The sequence below is a fragment of the Falco rusticolus genome, chromosome 4 (genome assembly GCF_015220075.1).
Source record: "Falco rusticolus isolate bFalRus1 chromosome 4, bFalRus1.pri, whole genome shotgun sequence".
NCBI lineage: Eukaryota > Metazoa > Chordata > Aves > Falconiformes > Falconidae > Falco > Falco rusticolus.
The window spans coordinates 67,777,906-67,798,669 of record NC_051190.1 but is presented as its reverse complement, the minus strand read 5'-3'; the positions used below and the strand labels follow the sequence as shown (position 1 = coordinate 67,798,669).

General features: G+C 49.0%; 1 protein-coding gene across 1 annotated transcript; it reads left to right on the top strand.

Moving 5' to 3' along the window:
- The first annotated feature begins 10,926 nt into the window (after positions 1-10,926).
- Positions 10,927-15,733, top strand: BAMBI (BMP and activin membrane bound inhibitor). Its single transcript, XM_037385917.1, has 3 exons — positions 10,927-11,298; positions 14,205-14,495; positions 14,932-15,733. Exons 1-3 carry the CDS (start codon positions 11,223-11,225, stop codon positions 15,348-15,350), a joined length of 786 nt encoding a protein of 261 aa, XP_037241814.1. The 5' UTR covers positions 10,927-11,222; the 3' UTR covers positions 15,351-15,733.
- The last annotated feature ends 5,031 nt before the right edge of the window (positions 15,734-20,764 follow it).

Below are 20,764 nucleotides of genomic sequence, written 5' to 3'. Positions count from 1 at the left end.
CATGTCCTTAGCCTTCATTACCGCATCCCTTTTTCCTGGCATGTCACACCGTGTTCCTTCAGCGTGATGCCAGGGCCAGCTTTTCTCGCTGTGGGGTTAGCGCTTGGATCCACTTGCTGCTTTTCACCCTGGTGGCTCATTTCTCATCCTTCCTCCCTGCTGGCTTCTTGGACTCCTCTCAATTTTGGCCTGTTTTCACTCCACTTTGCCTTGTTCAGCAGCTTAGTCCACCTTGCCATTGCTACTTTCTAGCTTCGTGTGTGAATACAGGGGGAAATAGTGTGAGTGAGAGAGGCAAAGGTGAGTTCCATTTTTTGGGGAGAGGCCTGAAGAGCATGTCAATAGGGATGCTCTTGAGCTCCTTTGGTGCCGACCATACATGAAGAGCAGAGATTTACACGGGAGCCCACCAGCACAGGGGAGGGGACGAGTAGTTATTCTCAGCTCCTCATCGTTTGCCACTGCTGCAACATTTTCAGTGCTTTCCCCAGCCCCTCTGCTGCGGGCGAGGAGGATAACCCAGCCTCCCCTGCAGCACAAGGCTGGCACTGAGTGAAGGGCAGCGCTGGAGCCACATGAAGCCCTGGAGCTCTGCTGCTGCCCCGCATGCTCATGCTGGCCAGCCTGTCTCATAGCCCCTGTGTGACAGGGAAGCAACCTGAAATGGTACCACATGCAGCTTTACGTGACAGAGCTTCACAGCTGGTGCAAGAGTCCCAGTATATATTTTCAATATATTTCTCTGGAGGCAAAGAATGAAGGGATAGGGTGAAGGTGCAAGGGTAGTAAGTCCTCTTCTAGAGGCCACGGGAGAAGGAGTGGTTGGATAGTCAAACACTTAACGTAGGGAATGAAATGTAGAGCAGTCTGCTAACTCCCCAGGAGCAGTGGGAGGAGGAGGAGGCCTGTGGTGCTCCAGAGGAAGGCTCACCTGGCAGGATGCCCAGCCTCCTGCCCACAGCCCCTGAGCATCTTCAGCTGGCGCTGGTGTCGTTCTCATCTTCGTGAGTGACCTTCCCTTCTCCTTCTCCCCTATTTCTGTCTCTCCTTCAGTCTCCCACTGAGCTCCCTTTTGCTTTAATGGTACAAAAATGTCATCTGGTGCATGCAAGGTCGTTTTGGGTGTCTGAGTGCCATCTTCACTGCAGCAAGGACAGGCAGCACTGCTGGGCAGACAGGCAGAGAAATCCTGTGCCAGGCTTCTCAGGGCTGAATGAAGTGGCACCTGCTGCTACTGGAAATGGAAGCGCATCAGCTGGCATTTGCATCGTGAGTTAGCTGATGTTTTAACCTGAGGGTTTCAGGAAGAGCAAGGAGATTGGGTCAAATGAAAGGCTTCTGGCTGGATGTGGCACAGGGGGCAGAGCTGGTGCCAACACTCCGCTGCCCCTGCTCAGAAAACAGTAGCTCACAGGGTTCTCCTTCCTTTGGCACAGAGCTTGAGTCCAGCTTTGTTTGTAGGAATACAATTCAGATTAATATAATCTGTATTTATTTAAAAATACAAGTATCTAGGTCTAACAACAGGGATACTAATTAATGCAGATTGTTGTGTGGGATTTTTGTCATGCTAATAGCCAGTCACAAAGTGTTCAGCAGCAGTTTCCCTTAACTGGGCTTCTGTTACTGGCCCTTCCGTTACTCCCATGGTTAGAACAAGATGAGTTTGAAACCTGCACTTGGAAGGGAAAAGGATATTCTTCTGTGCGTTATCAGTCTTCCTGCCAGGCTCTCCAAGTAGATCTAAAGTGGCACACTTAGTATCAGGCTGAATGTGTCTTTAAAGAGATTGATACAGTTTTGTCTCATTGGGACTCTGATAGTGAAGATAAAAGTGCGAACTAGATTATGATTGAATTCATTGGAAAAGGAGGTGGTCAGAGATGTGTCGCTGGGAGCACGTAGTCCTGCCTGCCAGGGTGGGGGTGTGCAGCAGACAGGGCTGCAGCAGGTGCAGGCAGCATGGTGCTACCATCAGTATCAAAGGCAACGAAGCTGAGACACAGCAGTTTGCCAGCATGTTCACAGGATGTGGCAGACTGGTATATTTGCTGAAGGCCATAATTCAGCCTCTTCATTGCTTTTGGTACATTGGAGCTTCATCCTCACAGTCCAGCTCTTTTTTGGCTTTCAGACTGCAACAAAGCCTCTTTCTCTGCCTCCCTTTTATAACTTTGTTCTGTCTATAAACAAAAAGGAGGAATAATAAGTGAAAGAAAACTGCTCCCTCCCTAAATGCATGAAAGTTGTGAACGCAAAAAAAGTGGAAAAGCAGCACCATGGAGGTATGGCAGAGGAAGGCGATGGCAGCCTGGAGGAGGCAAGCACAGCTGTGTTCTGCAGTGCAGAGACATGAAGCCAGAGGCTGCAGGCAAGGCTTGGCATGGCAGCACTGGCTATGGGGTGCTGGGCAGCACCCTCCTGCTCCCCACCTCCAGCGTGTTTCACTGCTGCCTTGCAAGCCTTTACCTGTGGAGAAGATCTCAGTTTAATGTCCTGCGCTGCTATATAATACTCAGCATTATAAAGGATGCTCTGAGAATAATCAGGGCTGCTTTCTTACTCTGGGGGTTGATAGTTTTGGTTTTAGTCCTGTGTAACTCTAATGTCTTGCACTCTTGCCTTGAGTAATTACGAAAACGTAGGGGCCACACTTCTCTCCCTCTCCAGGATTGTCAGCTCACTCAACTCATCTCCCTTGCCCCCTCGCTGCCTCTCAGCCCTGGACTGTGAGGAATTTGAGTTTCTGTTCCACTTGGTATCACTTTCTGCCAACACCCTGCTTCCCTCCATCCGTCTGTTCCCCTGCCTGATCTGCCTTTGATCTGGCAGTGCTCCTACAGATGAACCCCTGTAAGCATCTTGAGATGTCATGGCAAGAGCTGCGTATCCGTCTCCTCTGCCTGAGATTATCCTCTCCGTTGGAGGGTGGCAGGACTCAAACCTGTTCCCTGGTTGCCTCAGTGACAGGCTGTGGTTGGCAGGGATGGGTGATCCCTTCTGCCGTCCCTGCCACAAGGCTGAGAGTCCCTCAGGGAGGGCTGGCAGAAAGCTGACCACCTTTACCCTCCCTGGTTAAACCCACCAGAAATGGTGGGTTTGGGTCTTCAGATGCTGCCCTACCCGGCATCTGCGGCATTCAGTGCCTCCAGCCTGTTGCATATTTGCCAAAGTTTGCTGCAGCTCCCTTTGCCCTGCTTTTTGCCCTTTTAACAATTTTCTGACTCCTAGTTATCAGAATTACAAGCTGTCTCTCCTGCCCTAGAGCCAGAGGGAAGCCTCCACCCTCTCCCTTTGTAGCCTCCCTGGCCAGCCCAGAGCCCACCACCACACGCTGCTAGAATTTAAGCTAGTCCACAGCCTTTACCGACTCATGCAACATCATGTCACAAATACTCCTGTCCCTCCTGCTTTTTGCCGTAAAGTGAGAATTAAAGTTTTATTCTTACTGCACGGCTGTGCTTAGGTGTCCTGCTGATTTCTGTTTCAAACGGCATATTTCTAGGGCTGAATTATTAAGGTCTTATTAAGATACATATCCATCTTCTTGAAGATGCTGGTCCTTGCTTTGAGATCTAGCTCTGCCTTTGGTCTTTTCTATTGCATTTGCAAATGCCTGTCAGAACTGGAGCTTGGTGTAAAGTTGCAGAGCGCTCCTACTTAAGTAGTTGAGACTCTGGGCTATTGTAATGTGTATAGGCTATCCCAACTTGCATTGAAGGCCTTGTCTCTGGCATTTGGCTTTGAAATATGTGGCTCAGAAAATAGAGGTTGAGCAATAAATATTGACTAATATTGAGTAACATGTCACTGGAGAGTTTCTTTATCTGCGTCAAAAGCTTCTTAGAGCTGCCATTGTGGAGGGGCTGCTGCTGATTGTTATTTGCAAGAGCACAGAACACCCTCGCATAGCCCCCAGACCCTGCAGAGCATCCCCTGTGCAGCATCCCAGGTTTTGACTGCTGGGTATATGTCCTCCAAGGAACTGACATCTGTGATTAGCCCTGGTGGACAGTCTCTCTTGCATGTGCAAATATGAACCTGAGATGTCTCCTTGGAAAGGCAATAGGCTCTTTTATTTCAGAAGAGGCTCTGGTTTGACTGGCCAACATGACTGTTTCACTACATGTCCTATATTCAAACTATAGCTTCCTGTAATAAATGTTACTTGAACTGTATGTTCTGTCCTGTTAGAGTGGTGCTCAATTTCTAGGATTTTTTTTTGGTCTTGTCATGACTCCAGCACTAGCTCTCCTCTCCCGCGTGCATGCTATGCTGTGTCAGAACATAACTAATGCTTTCTTGTGCTTGGGATCTGAAGTGAATTCCTAATATTTGCCATACCTTATCTCTAGACACCTGATAACTCAGATCTGATAGGTGGTGCTTGACTTTTTAGGTACGGTTTATGAATTCTGACATGTAACACCTTGACGTGGACGTTTCACTAGGTGACAGCTGAATGCTGGACGATCACTCCTGGGTGCAGGATGCGGCCGGGGGAAGGAGCTGACGTGAGCCCTGTGTACCACCCTGCGTACCACCGAGCCCTGCACCGCTCTAGCTGCTCTGGCAATGGGATTACCCAGCGCTGCGCCTGCAGGCAGCTGCATCGTCCCGTTCAAAAAGCAGCCGTACCTCTGCCTAGCACCTTCGTAGCCCTGCGTTCACACGGGGCGGGTTACGGGGCTGGCCGGACGGGAGGGCTCCGGCCCCTCCCTGCTAGGGCTGGCTTTGCCAGCAGAGGGCAAGACGTGTCCGCGGTGAGCCCGGCCCCGCCAGCCCGGGAGCCGCCGCCCGGAGCCCGGCCCCGCCGGGGCTCTGCCGCCGCACCGGCCGTCGGGCTGCGGGGCGGCCCCGGCCCCGTTCCTGCGCAAGGGTTCGGTAAGCCCGTCACGGTGCTGGCGGCTCGCTGAGACACACACCCCCCCGCCCCGTCTACCGGAGCTGCCGGGGGGGTCTCTGTGCTTATAAGGAGTCGAAGGCGAAAATGCGGTGGTGTCTCCTTAGACGACCCTGCCCAAAGCTGGCGTGAGCTCGGCTCCAGAACCAGCGTGCAGGCCAGGTGCAGTGTCAGAGACAGAGACACCTACACCGTGCCCAGGCGGTCAGAAGGGAAAGCCCCAGGGCAGCAGGAGCGCCTCCGCAGCATCCTTCCCCCGAGCCGTCCCTCCCGGCCAGCCCGCTCCCCCGCCTCTCCGTGCACCGGGGGGCTGCGGGGAGCCGGGGTGGCAGCAAGGGGGGCGTGAGGGCTGAGGGTCTGGGGATCAATTTGTTGTCCTGCCACGGAACAGGACAACATTTGCCTTTAGCTGAGTGAGTCGGTGCTGAGCGTGTGACTTTCGGTGCACGGGGAGGATAAACACACCGAAGGTGCTACAGGCACGGGAGTCACCCACCTATAGCAAGGAAAAGGAGGACTCTGCGACCCCAAGACCAGTCAGATCCAGAGCGACTCTCCCAAACGCATCAACCTCAGTGCTGCTGAGCCAACGACGCAGGAGACAGACCTGTCCCGGAGCACCCGTGCCGCAGCAGGCGGGGGCTGTGGCCGGGGGCCGAGGCCGAGCGGCGGCCCGGGGCAGTGCTGCGGGCGGGGAGCCGGGAGCCGGGCTGGGCTGCGCCGGGGCCGGCCGGGCGCGGGCTGTCTCCGACGTGCGCGTCTCGCTTCGCATTGAATGATGTTAAGCAGAGCTGGAGCTGGCGCCTCGGCCTCATTACCTTCAATTACAATAATTGTTGCCTCTCTCCAGTGTTTTGCATTTCTCCCTGGGGGAATCTCTCTGCTGCTTCTTCTCCAGCCTTGCTCCAGCCTCCCCCTATCGATTAGATCGCTCTGGCCCCGGTCCTAGGAGTGATGCCTCCAGGAGGATAAATGCAAATCGTCCTATTGATCGGGAGGAGTAGGAGGGCAGCTCGTTTTGGGGGAAGGAGGATTAGTTTTAAATGAAAAAAGGTAAACTGATGGGCATGGCAGGAAATGCTTCACTTTCTGGGCCCCTTAAAAAGTGTCTTTTTATCATGTCCTGTATCTGGGGAGATGCAGATTGGTGCCACCTGGATGATATATGGGGAGGTGGATCCTGCAAAGCAAACCCCAGCCTTGTTTCCTATTTATTTTTTGCGAACTGGTATCACTGAGCATCTCTGGAGCACCGCTCCCCTCCTCCGGTTTGCAGGTAACTGAGTTTCACTGGGGACATGCTAATTGCCGCTGGAAGGGAGCGGGGCGTGTAGTGTGCGGCCTCCATCCACCTCTCTGAACTGCCCCAGTTACGGGGGACGAAGCTCCCTGGGAGTTACTCTCCTGCGGGAACCTGCCCGGCAGCCTGACTGCCACAAGGGAGCGGCTGGGGAAGGAGCCAGGCTTCGGGCTCTGCATAGTCTTACCTCCTGACATGGCTACTTGATTCGGTAAAGCCGTGGCCAGCCCCAGAAGTAGCAAGCAGAAGAAATTGCATAGAGTCATATTATGTTCCCTGCCCCCTGGGCTTTGTATTAAGCATAGCTACACTAGCTTAAGCTTTAATTATTTTTTAAAGGCAATAATCAGCATAAATAAAGGTAATTGAGTAGAGGTAGCTTATGTGTATCATATCCAAAATGCCAGCAAAATAACTGGAAAAAGAAAGTTGTTCGTTGGCTAGTGTTGAGCAATCAACAAAACCCAAACTGCTCTGATTAATATTGCTCCAAAGATGCTTTAAACAGTCCAAATGCTTTTAAATTCATGTTCACTTCCAAATGAGAAATTCCCAGCTGAATCATAATTGCAAGTTGCAAAAAAGAATGGATATGGTGTGTGACCGTTTCCTTTGACACCAATTTGAAATTACAACAGTGTAGCTGTACTAACCTTTCCTTGCTAGTGAAGTCAGCATCTTACGTGTTAGTACTGGCAAAAGCCAATGTGCACATGCAAATCCTCAGCTTCCCCAAGGAATTTGGGTTTCCCCAGGACAGGGCTGCTGTGATGCCGTAACTACAGAGGTGAATGTAGAATGGATTTCCAAATTGCAGCTGTTATCCATTTTATTTTTGCTTAAATTTTTTTTTGGGTGTCTGTGTATGTTTGTGGAAAGGTTCAAACAAGCAGGGAATACTGCATTAACATTGTTGTTTGATAGAGGTAGGCAGAAGGGTCACATCCAAACCTTTGGGGGAAATGGTGAGTTGCCTGTGTGCCAGCCAAGCTTATAGAAGGGTGAGGAATTCATTGCCATGTTCAAAGGTGCCAGATAAAGGACTTACTTTTCACTGCAAACTTTTTCTAGGGCTAGTTGTTTAAATCTGGAGCACCTGCAGGCTGAGGCTGTAACTTAATTTGGTTAGTTTTGCAGGCACACTGCTGCTAGTAGCACATAAAATGTAGGCAGGAGCAGCAGAGGCAGGCATTAACGCCAATTCATGTGAAAGCGAGAAAGGGAATACATGAGAGAAGAAATACAAAGGGAGGAGCCTGAATTTTCTGAAGCAGGGTTCCAGAGCCAGAGCGGTGCCTTTCTCTTGCTCAAAGTTATATACTCAGAAAGGCTGCCAGGTTGACCTCTATCTTGTCTTATTTTCCTCCTTGATCTAGGAAAGACCTAAACCCCTCATGCCAGTCATCCTCGTGCCTGTGCTGGGGCTCTCAAGCACACAGAGCTTCTGGAGAAGGTGGTGGATGTGGTTTGGGATTTCACCGGAGGGACTTCACCAGCTGAGAGTGGGAAGGAGAGTGTTGCATGGCTGCACGGCACACATGCTCCTGGTAGAAAGTAGTGAGCTTTTTCTTGAACATGATTGTAGGGGAAAGCAGGTTCTGTGCTGAGCAGCTGCTTGCCTGATAGGAGAAGTCTTGGTCTAGAATAGTTGAGGACTTTGGATGCTCATTTGAATTGGTCTTTCAGAAGGACTCATCAGTTCTTAAGTCCTCCTGGCAGAAACTTGGCACTGCAACTATTGGCTTGTGAAAGGAAGTAAAAGAACCAAACCAGCACTTGAGTGGCCTGCAAAGACTCTTGGACAGTTCTTTGGACGGATCCCTTCTTTTGGTTGGCAATTTCATGAAATCATATAATCATTTAGGTTGGAAAAGACCTTTAATTTCATCTTCTTAAAGACAAAGTTTTGCATCTGTGACAGAGTTTTGAGCTGATGCACAGAGGAACGTGCTCCTGTAAGACGCCTCCCAAAGCAGTCCCTTTCCTTGAGGTGCCTGGAGGCTGATTTTGAAACCAGGTCCTTTGGTGCTGGTTTCAAAGGGCTTCACCCTATCTGGTGGGAGGGAGCAGCTCTGTGCTATGTGGGACTGCTTAGTCCGTTCAAGTGGAGGCTCCGGGCTGCTCTCCCATGGCTGCTGGAGACACGTCATGTGGCCTTGGGCTCCTGACGCTTTCCTTGATGGCTCCTTGTAGTCATTATCCCACATTCCTTCTGGTTGCAGAACATGTTGTTATTATTGCTTTGAGCTGGGTCTGTCTCCTGTCCCTTTTTCACAGGCCAATCTGGCCCTGCTTGCTCTTGCCTCTAAAACAAAAGCGAATTAACGCTGCAGCAGCTGAATTATTTTGTTTATGTTATGGGTTGTCAGAGGACCCCACACAATCTTCACGTGGCTCCCTGAGCGGAGTACCAGCAAGTGAGGAGGCACGGTAGGTCAGTCAAACCTTCCTGACACCCTTGCCCCGTGGGCTCCCAAAAGGGTCTGTAAGTTAGTTGCTTTGGTGGGAGCTAAGGCTGGGGAGTGATCCCTGTCACCCCTCTGTTGCTTGTGGTACTTCCAGCATGCCTGCAGCATACAGAATTAGCCATTTTTTACAGTAAATTGTACCTCACAATTCAAACTTGACAGCTGCCAATGGAATTTGCTGCTCAAAACTGATCTGGAGCACATTGCCTCCTGGTTAGTCTGTCCATGCTCCCTCAGCCAGGATGTTTATAATACTCAGGGAGTCTCTCATGTTACTTAGTGCAGTAATGTGGCTCCACGAATAAAAGCCATTTCCAGTCTGTCGGTATCGCATGTAACAAATGAGATTTGCTAAATGCGCCTGTCACCAGTGGTAGGAACAGCAGAAACAGAATTGCACATGCTGCTGTAATGATTCTAAGTTATAATGAATGATATTTTTGTATGTTTGCAAATGAGCGTCTGATAGCCAGTGCCAGAGTGGGAGATATGGCTTGGCTGATCTGGCTGTTTTTGTAATTTCTAAACAGAAACAGGAATTAGAAAATTACTTTGTGGTGGAGTGCAAATATGTATAACACAAGTATAAAGGCTGCGGTGCAGCACATGTGTATCTATCTTATACATATGCAAATCGCAAGACTCACAGTAAAACCATTATAACGTGTGATGGCATTAGCACTAATTAGCTCGAGATCCAGTCTGTTCCTCTCTGCCAAAGTAAACTGGAGTTATCTCCAATCTCAGATTTCATATTTCCTCCTTTCTCTTTCAGAGGAGGAATGTCTCTGTCACAAGGTATAATGTCCTGATTTGAAAACGTCTTTGAAGACTCACAAAACATTTCAAATTAAAACTCTAGAGCCATTTTTGCTGTTAACTTATCTACACATCGTCCAACAGCTTGAATACTAGCTGCAGACCCAAATATTTAAAGCATTTTGCCCATAAATGGGAAACAGTCGGTGTGCAAGTGCCGTAGAAATCAAGGCTTATAAAACGTAATGAGAACAGAAAGGAGAAAACTAAGTTAGCAAAGAAATTTTAACTACGGGGCACATTGGTTTCAGGACCAACACATGAAGGAGAACTGTCCAAACTAAGCATGACCCATGGGACCTATGTCAGAGCCCGTGGTGGAACATCACCTCGTGCTTCCATCCCCAAGAGCTGTTTTCCGAAAAGAAATGTTGGGATAATAGAGGTACCGCGGGGGTGCACTCGCTAAGGGCTCTGACTAGGGGCTAAGGGGCCTGCCGTTGCTGCGTGGACGTGACAGCAGCGTGGAGGTGACAGCAGCCTGGGAGACCCCGGGGGGCTGAGCGCGAAGCGCAGAACCCCCCGAGCCGCACGGTGCATCCCGGGCCGGGGGGGCGGCGTGGGCCGGGGGGACGGAGACCGCAGCCGGGGTTTGGCCGGGTTGCTGCTCGCCCCGCGCCCCGTCGAGCCCAGACGTAGGTTTTTCATAACTCTGGGAAAAAAACCCCAAACAGATCAACCCTAAAAAAACCCCACCAAACCCAAACCCGGCGGCAGTGAAACTCCTGGCATCCCGGGTGTCGCAACACTTTTGCATCCCCGTGCAGCCCCGGGTGCGGGGAGCGGCGAGCGGGGCCGGGCTGGTGGCCAGCGGGCAGAGCTGGTGGCGAGCGGGGCCCGGGGGCGCGGGGCAGGGGGCGCAGGGGGGGCGGGTGCAGCCGCCTTTCGCTTCGCCTCTGCCTTTCATCCCACCGCAAGGGGCTCGTCTTGCTGTTTATTCATTAACCGCGGCTCCGCCAAACCTGCAGCCAGAGCCGCTGCATTTGCTTATGAAACTCGCGCGGCTGCCCCCGTAAGGGCACCGTTCCCACGGATCCCGGCGGTGCCCACCCTCCCGGGAAGCCCCGAAAGTAACGCGGCGGGTGAGGACGCTCCGCGCCGCCAGCGATCGCTCCCTCGGAGAGCCCGGGGCCGGGGTCCTGTGCTCGGTGCCCATCACTGAACGGAGCTGGGTTTACAGCCGCCGGGGCCGGGGCCGCCGCCGCCGCCACCGCCCGGGGGCGCCGCGGGCGGGAGCGCAAGTCGCGCCGCGGGGCCCAGCCCGCCGCCGGGGGGGCGGGAGGGGGCGACGGCCCTGCCCGCGGCGCGGCGCGCCCCGCCCACCTCCGAGCGGCGCAGCCAATGGGGCGGGGCGGGGCAGGGGGCGGGGCGCGGCGGCCCGGCCCGCGCCTGGCGCCGGCGGTATTTACGGGGCGGGAGGCGCCGCTGCCGTGTCAGCGAGGCAGCGCCCGCCGGGCCGCACCGTGCGCGCCGACTGCGCCTGTTGCTGGGGACGGGCCCTCCGCTGCAGCCGCGGCAGAGCAGGGAGTGCAAGGCACAAGGCGCGCCGCGGCCGTCCGCCGCCCCCCGCCCTTGCCTGCCGCAGCGGTGGCCGCGCAGCGGCTCTGCCCGCGGGCGAGCGGCTCCTCGGGGCTCCGGCGGGGCGGGAGCGGGCGGCGGCGGCTTGGCCGTGCCTGCGCTGCGGGCTGTGGCGAGCGGCGCCGCGCCGCCGGTTGTGCGGGCGGGTGGGTAAATGGATCGCCATTCCAGCTACATCTTCATCTGGCTGCAACTGGAGCTGTGCGCCATGGCCGTCCTGCTCACCAGAGGTGAGGCCGCGGCGCGGGACCTGGGGCCGGGGGAGCCCGAGGGGACCCGACCCGGGGTGTGCGGGCACCCGGCGCCTGAGGGAGCCGCGCCCGAGGAAGCGGGGCGGCTGGGCGGGCCTGGTGCCCGAGGGGAGCCGGCCCCGGGGAGCCGCTCACGCGGCGGTGTCGGCGCGGCGGGGCCGGTGCCGTGGCCGTGGCGAGCGGGCGGGCCTCGGGAGCCCGTCGCCGAGCCTCTGTTGGCGGGCGGTGGCGGGGAGCTGCCGGGGCTGCGCCTGCCCGTCCCGTCCCCCCGCGCCCACCTGGCCGCCGGTGCCGGCTGCCCGCAGCGCGGGGGCTCCCGTCGTCAGAGCGGCACCGGCCCCGGGCGAGCCCGCGGCGCCGAGGGGCGGCCGCGCCCTGCCCTGTCACCGCCCGCCCGGGGCAGGGGCGACCCTCTGGCTGCCGGTAACCGCCGTGCGCCGGGGGGGCGGTGAGGGATAAGTTAGCGCGGTGATGATGTGCGACGTATTTATTTATTCTAGAAAGAAGGCTGTAATTAACCCTAAATAACAGCCCTTGCAGCGTGCAGGGGGGAGCCCGCTGGCCCCATCAAAGCGGGCAGAACAGGGAGTGACTGAGTGATGTGAAGTCGCAGATACTGAAACTATGTGCCTGATAATGATATAATTAGGGGATCACAGACTTCTGGCTGCTGTTGACTTCAAAAGCTTTAAGCGAAGCCTGCAGTCTCTCCTGTAGCCATCTTGACTAAAAGCAGACATTTTTCTTTAATAGCTACATACAGTAACAAGAAAGAGGAGGGAACAGAAGGGCATTGTTCACTGTTTCAAAATACTAAATACCCTTTCTGGCCTTTTGCATAGCACAGGAAGAAACTTTATGAATTGACAGAAATGCAGTTTTAATACAGTAATACAAAGTCCATTCTGTTCCACCGAAAATGTGGGTTTAATTAAAAAGCAGTTGAATTAACCTGATGACTAGCCTGTCAGATTTTTGTTTATAAGATTGTCTTAGGTCAATAAAATGTAGAGTTTTAAGTGTGATTGTATAAACAATTGGAAGTACGTGTGTTTTACTTTCTTCCTGTGCTGTGGGAAAACTCATGAAAGGACCGCTCTGGTGCTGTTACTTCTTTTGCATCTTATTTTTAACTCTCATACAGTGAGAAAATGATGAAAATCATTTTTTCAGGGAGAGCAGAGGGAAGATCTCACATACGATAATTAGAAAATGAGTCTTTTTCTCCATAGCATGCTAGATAACAGTGTACATGAATTCACGAAAAATTAGGTTACTTGGTCTAAAAGCCCAAGGGAATTGGACTGGAGACAGTGAGACACTCCATCATTTGGCTTCTATTAAGCAGAGTTATTAAAGAGCAGCAGGAACTTCAAGGCCTGGAGCCTGCAGTAGCATTTTGGGGAAAGTATTAAGGTAGACTGAAGAGGGGAAGCTAACTTGGTTGGCATGATTTTCGACATATTTCAGAATTATTTTTTTTAGGTATGGGGCAGTAGAAAGCTTCGTAAGGGGCAGCAGCAGGGAAATGTGAAGACTGATTTGTTTGAAGTGCAGACTGTAGAAGGAAGACATCTGAAAAGTCAGTTGACTTTGAAAGCCTTGCTGCCACTATGATGGCAAGTACACCAGGCACGTTAGTAGTTTTAAGTCTACTCTTCTAAGAATGGCTTCAAAATCTGGCTTTCTTCTAAACCTTGGATCGATGGCACATTGAATTATTTCTTGAGTCCCAACTTGCCTAGAAAGAGTAAGTCTTCCCTACAGCACAGGACACACATAATTTGTACCAGAGCAGTTTGGAGAGCACAAAATGAAGAGTTTTATGAAGGGAGCTTTTTTTTTATCGCTTCCTTCAGAAATTTTTGAGGTTTCCTGAGAGATTTTTCATAGAGCTGGTAGAGGATTTTCAGTCTTAGTGTTTCCCCTTTTGACTGCATGTTGGATTGCATGCAAAATCAGGGAGGGGCAAGAGGGAGCTTTTAGCCTTGCAATTTCACTCCATTTAATAACTTTACATTTGAGTTAAGAGACATTGAGTCTGGTAACAGATTAATTATAAACTGTGCTGTTTCAGTTTTATAATACTGATAAAAAGCCTTTTTGCATGAATGGCTACTTAAGGAATTTCTCTTTTTCTGGAGAAATTACAAATAGTTGCCCAGTTTCACACAGTAAAAACCTTCCTGACTGGGAGACTTAGATGGTAATGGTTCTAACTAATAGCTTTATAAGGTGTTAGTTAAACCTTTTAAATTTTGGCACAGTATTGAGAGGTAATAAACAATTCAGCAGTTCTGATTTTTTTTTTCATTTGTCACACAAATATTCAAACCTAGTGTTCTTGTTGTGTGCTTGTGCCCAGTTAAAATAAGTGTTACCTTTATAAAAATAGAATGCTGTTCCTGTAGTAATAGTTCAAAACATAGATGTGACTTCCTTATAGTACTGAAAGTGTGTTTTGCTTTTAAAACTGGGATTTCATTTTATATGTGGTTTAATGCAACTGCTGACAGCAAGTGGAAGCAGCTATAAAATGGTCTTGTTAGTTATTTACCCTGGAAAAAAAGCCACTGTGACCTTCCTCACTGCCACCCGCCCACCCCTCCCCATCCCTGTTTTAGTGAAATGTTCTTGCTTTAATTCAAAGGACTATAGTAATTAAAACAAGAGCCCTGAGGCATTTGCAGAGATTAAGGTTACAACAGGTATGCACTGTACAGTGATGGAAGGAAACAACCCCTGCTCTCATGGGTTTACAGTCTAGAGGAATACCCCAAAACTGGCACTGAGTCTGGTTGTGTGATGCTTGTGTCCAAGAAGAGTACCTAGTGAGGTGTCTTTAAAGAACTAAATTCTTACTTTTCTTGAACAATTTTTTTCAGGTGAAATCAGATGCTACTGTGATGCTGCACACTGTGTTGCAACTGGCTATATGTGCAAATCTGAGCTTAGCGCCTGCTTCTCCAGACTGCTTGATCCTCAGAATACACATTCCCCACTTACTCATGGCTGCTTGGACTCTATTGCAAGCACAGCTGATATCTGCCAAGCTAAACAAGCACAAAACCACTCTGGCACCACCACCATGTCCACATTGGAATGCTGTCATGAAGATATGTGCAATTACAGAGGACTACATGATGTTTTGTCTCCTTCCAGGGGTGATACTTCAGGTAGGCCAAGGAAGCTTTGGTGAAATCTCTCTTCTGGCCATCAGGCTGGTGACAGTTAAAACCTTGCATGTCTACTGTTATTTAGTTGTTAGTGTAAGTAGACACACTAGAGGGAGAAGTGGGTAGCTGGGTGCTGGGGAGCATCTCAGCCAAGTAGCTTTTTTTTTGCCTGTGTTAATATCGGAGGTCTGTCTTGCCAACTTGACACTGCTTGTAAGAAGCAATGGAACTGGCGTTCGTATTTAAATCGGCTATTAGGGTAAGAAATTATAAACAGCCTTAGAAACTGATATTTTTCTTTATAAGAGCATTTTCTAGATACTACAGAGTGTGTAGCTGTGGCTCCTTAAACTTGTCAGTGTGGCTTTTAAAGGAGTTGCTTATATATAAACCTGTTGTTGATACTAAATAAGCTTCACATCTTTCCCCTTTGCAGGACAAGGGAGCAGATATCAACATGACAACAGCAGGAATCTCATCACCAAGGTGCAGGAATTGACCTCTTCGAAAGAGTTATGGTTCAGGGCAGCTGTAATAGCTGTCCCTATAGCTGGTGGGCTAATCTTGGTGCTCCTTATCATGCTGGCCTTGCGGATGCTCAGGAGTGAAAACAAGAGACTGCAAGATCAACGACAGCAAATGCTCTCCCGTTTGCACTATAGTTTTCATGGACATAATTCGAAAAAAGGGCAGGTGGCAAAACTGGACTTGGAATGCATGGTGCCTGTGACTGGTCACGAGAACTGCTGCATGACCTGTGATAAAATGAGACATTCAGACCTCAGCAATGACAAAATTCTTTCACTAGTCCACTGGGGAATGTACAGCGGACATGGAAAGCTGGAATTTGTATGACCAATTATTTTTTTAATCTGAGCTAAACTTACTCTCTGAACTCTTGAAGGCCTTTGGGTTCTGCTGGACAGGAGCACTTTATCTTAAAACAGAAACTCTCATAAATCATCTTTGAGAAACAAAGGACCTCTGCAGACAGATCTTGGATATTTCTTCTGAAGGATTCCACAAGTTGTCTTATTTGCACAGAGTAAAATACACTCAAATGTATTGTTTGCTTTAAAGTTATGAAAGCAAAAATTAGAAGTTGTAAACACTGTCACCAGGGTTATCTGAACTGTAGGGAGCTGAGAACTGACTTATTATAATAAACTGTATGCAAGCTCCTATGTTTCCTGACTTATTGTAAAGATTTTTTTTAAATATATATATTTTGTCTGAAACTTGCTTGTGACTTTTGCTTTGGAAAACAATTTTTTTGGGGGTGGGAAAAAATCAAGGTGGTATGCATGTTAATGTGATTAACAGTCTATTTTCCTGCCCTGTGAGGGAAATCAGGTGGTTATTCCAGAATGAAGGTGGTAGCTTAGTTGTTTAATACTTCAAGTAGCAGTGAACCCACATGCTCAGTTCTTGGCTGTTGCATTTTGCTCATAACCTTAGTGAATTCTTCTGCAGCTTTGTGACAATTATTTCTTCCTCTCTGTTACCGAAGAGGTGCAAATTTTTCTCTGTGCAAAACATATCAGAAAGTGGATCCTAATTCATTAGCAGGTTTTCCTCATTTGTCTTGAAATGCTTATTTTCTGTGATCTTTTTTCCTTTTGCACCTTTTACACTCAAAAAACTGGATATGTGTGGGTTGGTTGTTTTTTTTTTCTTTGCAGGGGGAAAGGGAGGGAAACCCCCAAACCACAATGCTTATTCTGCTGTGTAACTCTTTCTTTGCTGATAACCCCTCTGGCCACAGGGGAAACATCTGCCTTACACTATAGAACAGTAACTCAGCATCACATTCTGCTACTTCAGTGTGGGACTGAAGAATTAACAGTGTACTTGCTTTAATTTCAGGCTCCTCCTTTTTGCTATTCTTGCATAGACTGCTTTTCTTCCCTGCCCGTATTTGTGCACTCAGTTGTTTCTTACTCCTTCAGCTAGTTGGTTTCATGTGATCATTTCATTTATTCAATGCCTTTTTGCTAAAAACAAAGCGAAACCTATGGATTATCAAAGGAGCTTATTGTATTTATTTTTCTTACTGCTTTAGACTTTGTTGCAGGAATTAAAGTAGATTTGCTTAAGAGGCAGATGCCACATCATTGTGAAAGAAGGGGCTAAAACTTGGCAATTAGTCTAGTATTCATTTATGTTTTTAAATAGCTTTAGAACTGCTTCTGCCTCCTTCTATTCTGATTGTAAAGTTGAGTCCCTACTATTGCTACCAGTGAACAGGGGGTGGCACAAATGGGGTTGCAACACCTGTGCAGCGGTGCTGTGACCCTTGTGTGCTGCTTACCTTGGTAGATTGCTTTGGGATACGCAGCCTGAAACATAAAGGGATGTCAGCAAAAGGGAAGCCTGCCCCTCTAAGTCACAAGTTTGAGTTTCTGAAAGTACACTTAAACTATATGGCAGGCTTTCTGAAGGTAAGTTGGTCACTTGGCTGTGCAAACGGAGGTATTGGTATTGCAGACTTGCCCATACAGTTGAGCACTTGTACTGGCTGAGTGCAGTGAGAGCCTTGGGAATGCCCAAGCTGGGCCCACGTTTGCAGTATTAAAGTGCAGTTTAGAAGGATTAGTTTCATCTATGTACCTCAAACGGCTGGCTCTTCTTACTTCTTCGAAGTGCTTGGAGAGCTGCTTTTAATGCAGAGAACTTGTTCTCTGATTTCTACCTTTTTCTGCTGCTGAAGCTGAAGAAATTATGTGGCTGCAACTGCTGTTGAAAGGTCAGCCAGAAGACCACAGGCCAGATTCCAAAGTGCTGCTTTCCTATAAGAGCTCTGCCCTTCCTTTGCACTGATCTGAAAGTCTAGGGCAGTTGTCAGCTCTGCCAAATGCATTACTTTTGGGAATAACTGGCTGGGAACTTGGTGCTGAAAGAGATAAACCTGAAATACTGTCTGTTGGGTGTAGCTGCACCAGTAGTTATGGTGACTAGACAAGTTAGAAGATCTGATGGCTAAAACTTTCAAGTGCTTTCTCTAGAAATCTGAGGCAGCATGCTGTATAGTCATTTAAGCATCCTGTGACCTTCACCGCTCATTTGCTGCTAGTTTGAATACATAAGGGCCTATTTATGCTTGCCATCAAAAGGTTAGCAAGACCAGGATACTCTAATTGGCCCCTTGCTGTGGAGGTGTTTTGAAGAAGAAAAGAGATTGTTTGCCTTCCCCTGCAGTCCCTGCCTTCTCCTCCAGCTGTTCTGGTGCAATTGTTCTGGTGCAATAAGTGTCATTTAGGTGTGGTAGCTGATACAGCCTAGAAGTTCCTGGGCTGTAAGTCTTCCTACAGATGAAACTTGGATTTCCTATTTGTTTTAAAGCGCGTATATTCAGGAAACTATGTTATGAGCTCTGCTGTCTGGAACACAAGTTATGGAACGAGCCCCATATCTTTTCAATGAAACTACTGACTGCGGAGTCAAAAGGGTGTCAGAGCCAGCAGTAGCCATCTGCATCACTAGTAAGGACTTCTGCAGTGGCTGCTTATGTTACCTACATACCTCAGTAACACCAGCCTTCCATTACACTTTAGAGAAGTTGTATTCCTATGACAAGGAGGGACCTTAGTGATGTTCCCCGGGCTTCCTGGCTGCTGGTGCTGTACATGTGTGCAACAAGGCAGTCCTAGATGCTCCTTGCATGTGACCTAGCGAGGCAGGGAACAAACAGTAGCTGAAGAGCCTGGCCAGAGTCTGGAGGCTGACAAGGTGAGACAGTAAGTGATGGCTACCCTTTTAAAATGCATTTGACTTAGGAGCCTGGGTTTGTCATTGTGCTTCAAACTCTCGGATTTCCCTGGCAGACAATAACAAACACTCCTTTCTTTGAAACCCCTGCAAGCCCTGGAGCATAAGAAGGACAACCCTCTCTATTTCTAACTGGAAAAAGTCTCTTGGATTGGAATAAATGAAATCGAATGTCCACGATGTAATTTAGTGTCTCCCATGCCCCTCTTTCCCTGATTCTTTCCTCAAAACAATGATGGTTGTGGCTTTTCTTATGTCTCTGCTTCTGCTGGCTTTGAGAGCCGCTGGGTTGGTATGTCTTCTCTTAACTCCTGCTGAACTGATTCTATTAAAAACCCCTTACTCCACAGGGGGCTTGACCTTTTTCTTAAATACCAAATGTGTCTGCTTTGGAAATCACAAACTTCTCCTCCTCTAAAGAGCTTGTAAATCTGGTTTCAATATTGAGTGATTACAGGCTGTGCGGAAAGCTTGAAAGTAAGCAGTTACTTCTGGTAGCAGAGTGCTGGAGCCGGGCTGCCACTCTCATTTTTCACCTCAGCATGCATTTAGCATGAAGCCACCGGTGTCAGCAGATTCACCCCGGGTTAGTGGCCTGGTAGCTGGCCAGGCTCTGGTTGTAGGACACAGGATGGCTTACCTTCTCTTATCAGCATCCTAGACTCCAGTTCTTGTTGTACAACCACTTGCTCTGTTGTAAATCCAGCGATCTCATTGCAAGTGGATGCTGCCCTGGAGGGCAAACACCCAGAAAAGCCTGGAGAAAGAGCAAGATTTTTCCTTAGGTGCAGATGCATCCATTACACCTTCCCTTACTGCTGTTGTGATTGTTAAAACAGGGTATGAACGAAGACACTGTATTGCCAGGCTGCCTGTGTGGGGTGGGATGTGCCCGTTAGCTACTGGTCTGGTCAGTGGGGTTCCACAGTGAATAAATGAAAGTAAAATTTGGCCTTCCCATTGAAAAGGAGGGGGATAAGAAGATTATCTCCCAAGGAAAAAAGATCAATGATCAGAAAAAGACCTCTATAATAAGGCACAAGTTGAGCGAATAAAAGAAGGTCTTTGAAGCAGGCAAAGTTGTCTATTTCTTTTTTCAGATGCTTTCCTACATGGAGATCAATGGAAGTGTGTTTGTTTTGTTCCGGTGACTGGTCACTATGCAGGAAAAACTCTTTCTCGTTTTGGTTCTAGGATTTACTAGGGGAAATGGTATTTTGGGTCCGTCACTGTATTTTTATTTCTGAGGAGAGAAAAAAAAAAAAAAAGTTGCGGAGAGGTGCTGTAAAATTACGGTTATCTTTTGGGAGGGGCCCAGTGTCTCCAACATTATGAATTCTGGCTCCCTCTAAATAAACAACCAACCTTGTTTTCTTTGTTTCACCTCTAACCCTTGTCTGCAGCCTTTACAATCCCAGGGGTGAATCCTGAAGTAAAACAAACTGCAAGGGAAGGAAGCCAGGAGGGAGCCACAGCGCCTGCAGATTAACAGAGCCTTCTGCTCTCCAGGCAACCTTGACAAAAGGATTCAATCCTGAACTGACCTTCAGGGGGAAAAGCAAAACAAAAACCACCTTGACTTGAACTTTCAAGACTGTACGAGTTTAATGCTTGATGTGGTGTCTCCTAAAGGGTGCCAAACACCTGTCTTGTGAACCCAAATCCTAACAAGTTATTAGGAAATCTGAGCCCCAAATCAATGGCTTTGAAATATTTAGGATTTGCTCATCACTGTTTCCAAGTCATACATTGTTGCTAAAAGGAGCTAAACCGGTGCTTTTCCTCCCCCAGTGGGGTTCTGGAGGCAAATGTATAGCATCCAGTGAAACAGCGAGTGCTGTTGAAACACCAATATTTAGATGTAACTTTTCACTTGAGCATTCCCTGCTGGGAGCAGGTCCTACCCCTCAGCCCAGCCCTGCTCCCTTCCCTGTAGGCAGCAGGGAAGAGGAGTCAGCCCTGACTTTGTGAAAAAAGACACTGGTATAAATTTAGGGTGAGACTTTATTTATAAAGTAGTTTTTATTAAAGCTGGAATGTTAAAGTATTTTTATCTTTCTAGTTATCACACTGTTGTAATACATCAACGGTCATGCAGCTGGGAAAAACTAGTGAAATGTATTATTTCCCTCCCCTTGGCTATTAGCTCCATTTAAATAATACTGACTTGAGACAGCTTGTTAAGAACAGAGCCTCTTCTTTAATTGCTTTTTTACCTATTGGGTTAAACTTTCAGGGTAGTGTCTGTGGAGCAGCAGGGGGATGAGCGCTTGCCTTTCTTTCGATTACATTTCCATTTTTAAAGGGAGGGCAACCAGAAAAAGGCAGAAGCGGCATCATGATGAACTTTTAGCATCTGCCTGTGATGGAGGCTGTGCCCGGTGGGACTGTCAGCCTGGCAGTGCTGGTGGGGGTAGGCAAAGTGTCCCTCACTTGCTGGGCTGGTCTCTGATTCAGGGATTGTTTCACTCCATGGCCTGCAGGTTGCAGAGGTAAAATCC

Excerpts from the sequence above, each read along its gene's own strand:
- BAMBI (XM_037385917.1), top strand. The coding sequence starts at position 11,223 with ATGGATCGCCATTCCAGCTACATCTTCATCTGGCTGCAACTGGAGCTG. Across the intron at positions 11,299-14,204 it reads GGCCGTCCTGCTCACCAGAG|GTGAAATCAGATGCTACTGT; the intron begins GTGAGGCCGCGG and ends AATTTTTTTCAG. Across the intron at positions 14,496-14,931 it reads TTCCAGGGGTGATACTTCAG|GACAAGGGAGCAGATATCAA; the intron begins GTAGGCCAAGGA and ends TCCCCTTTGCAG.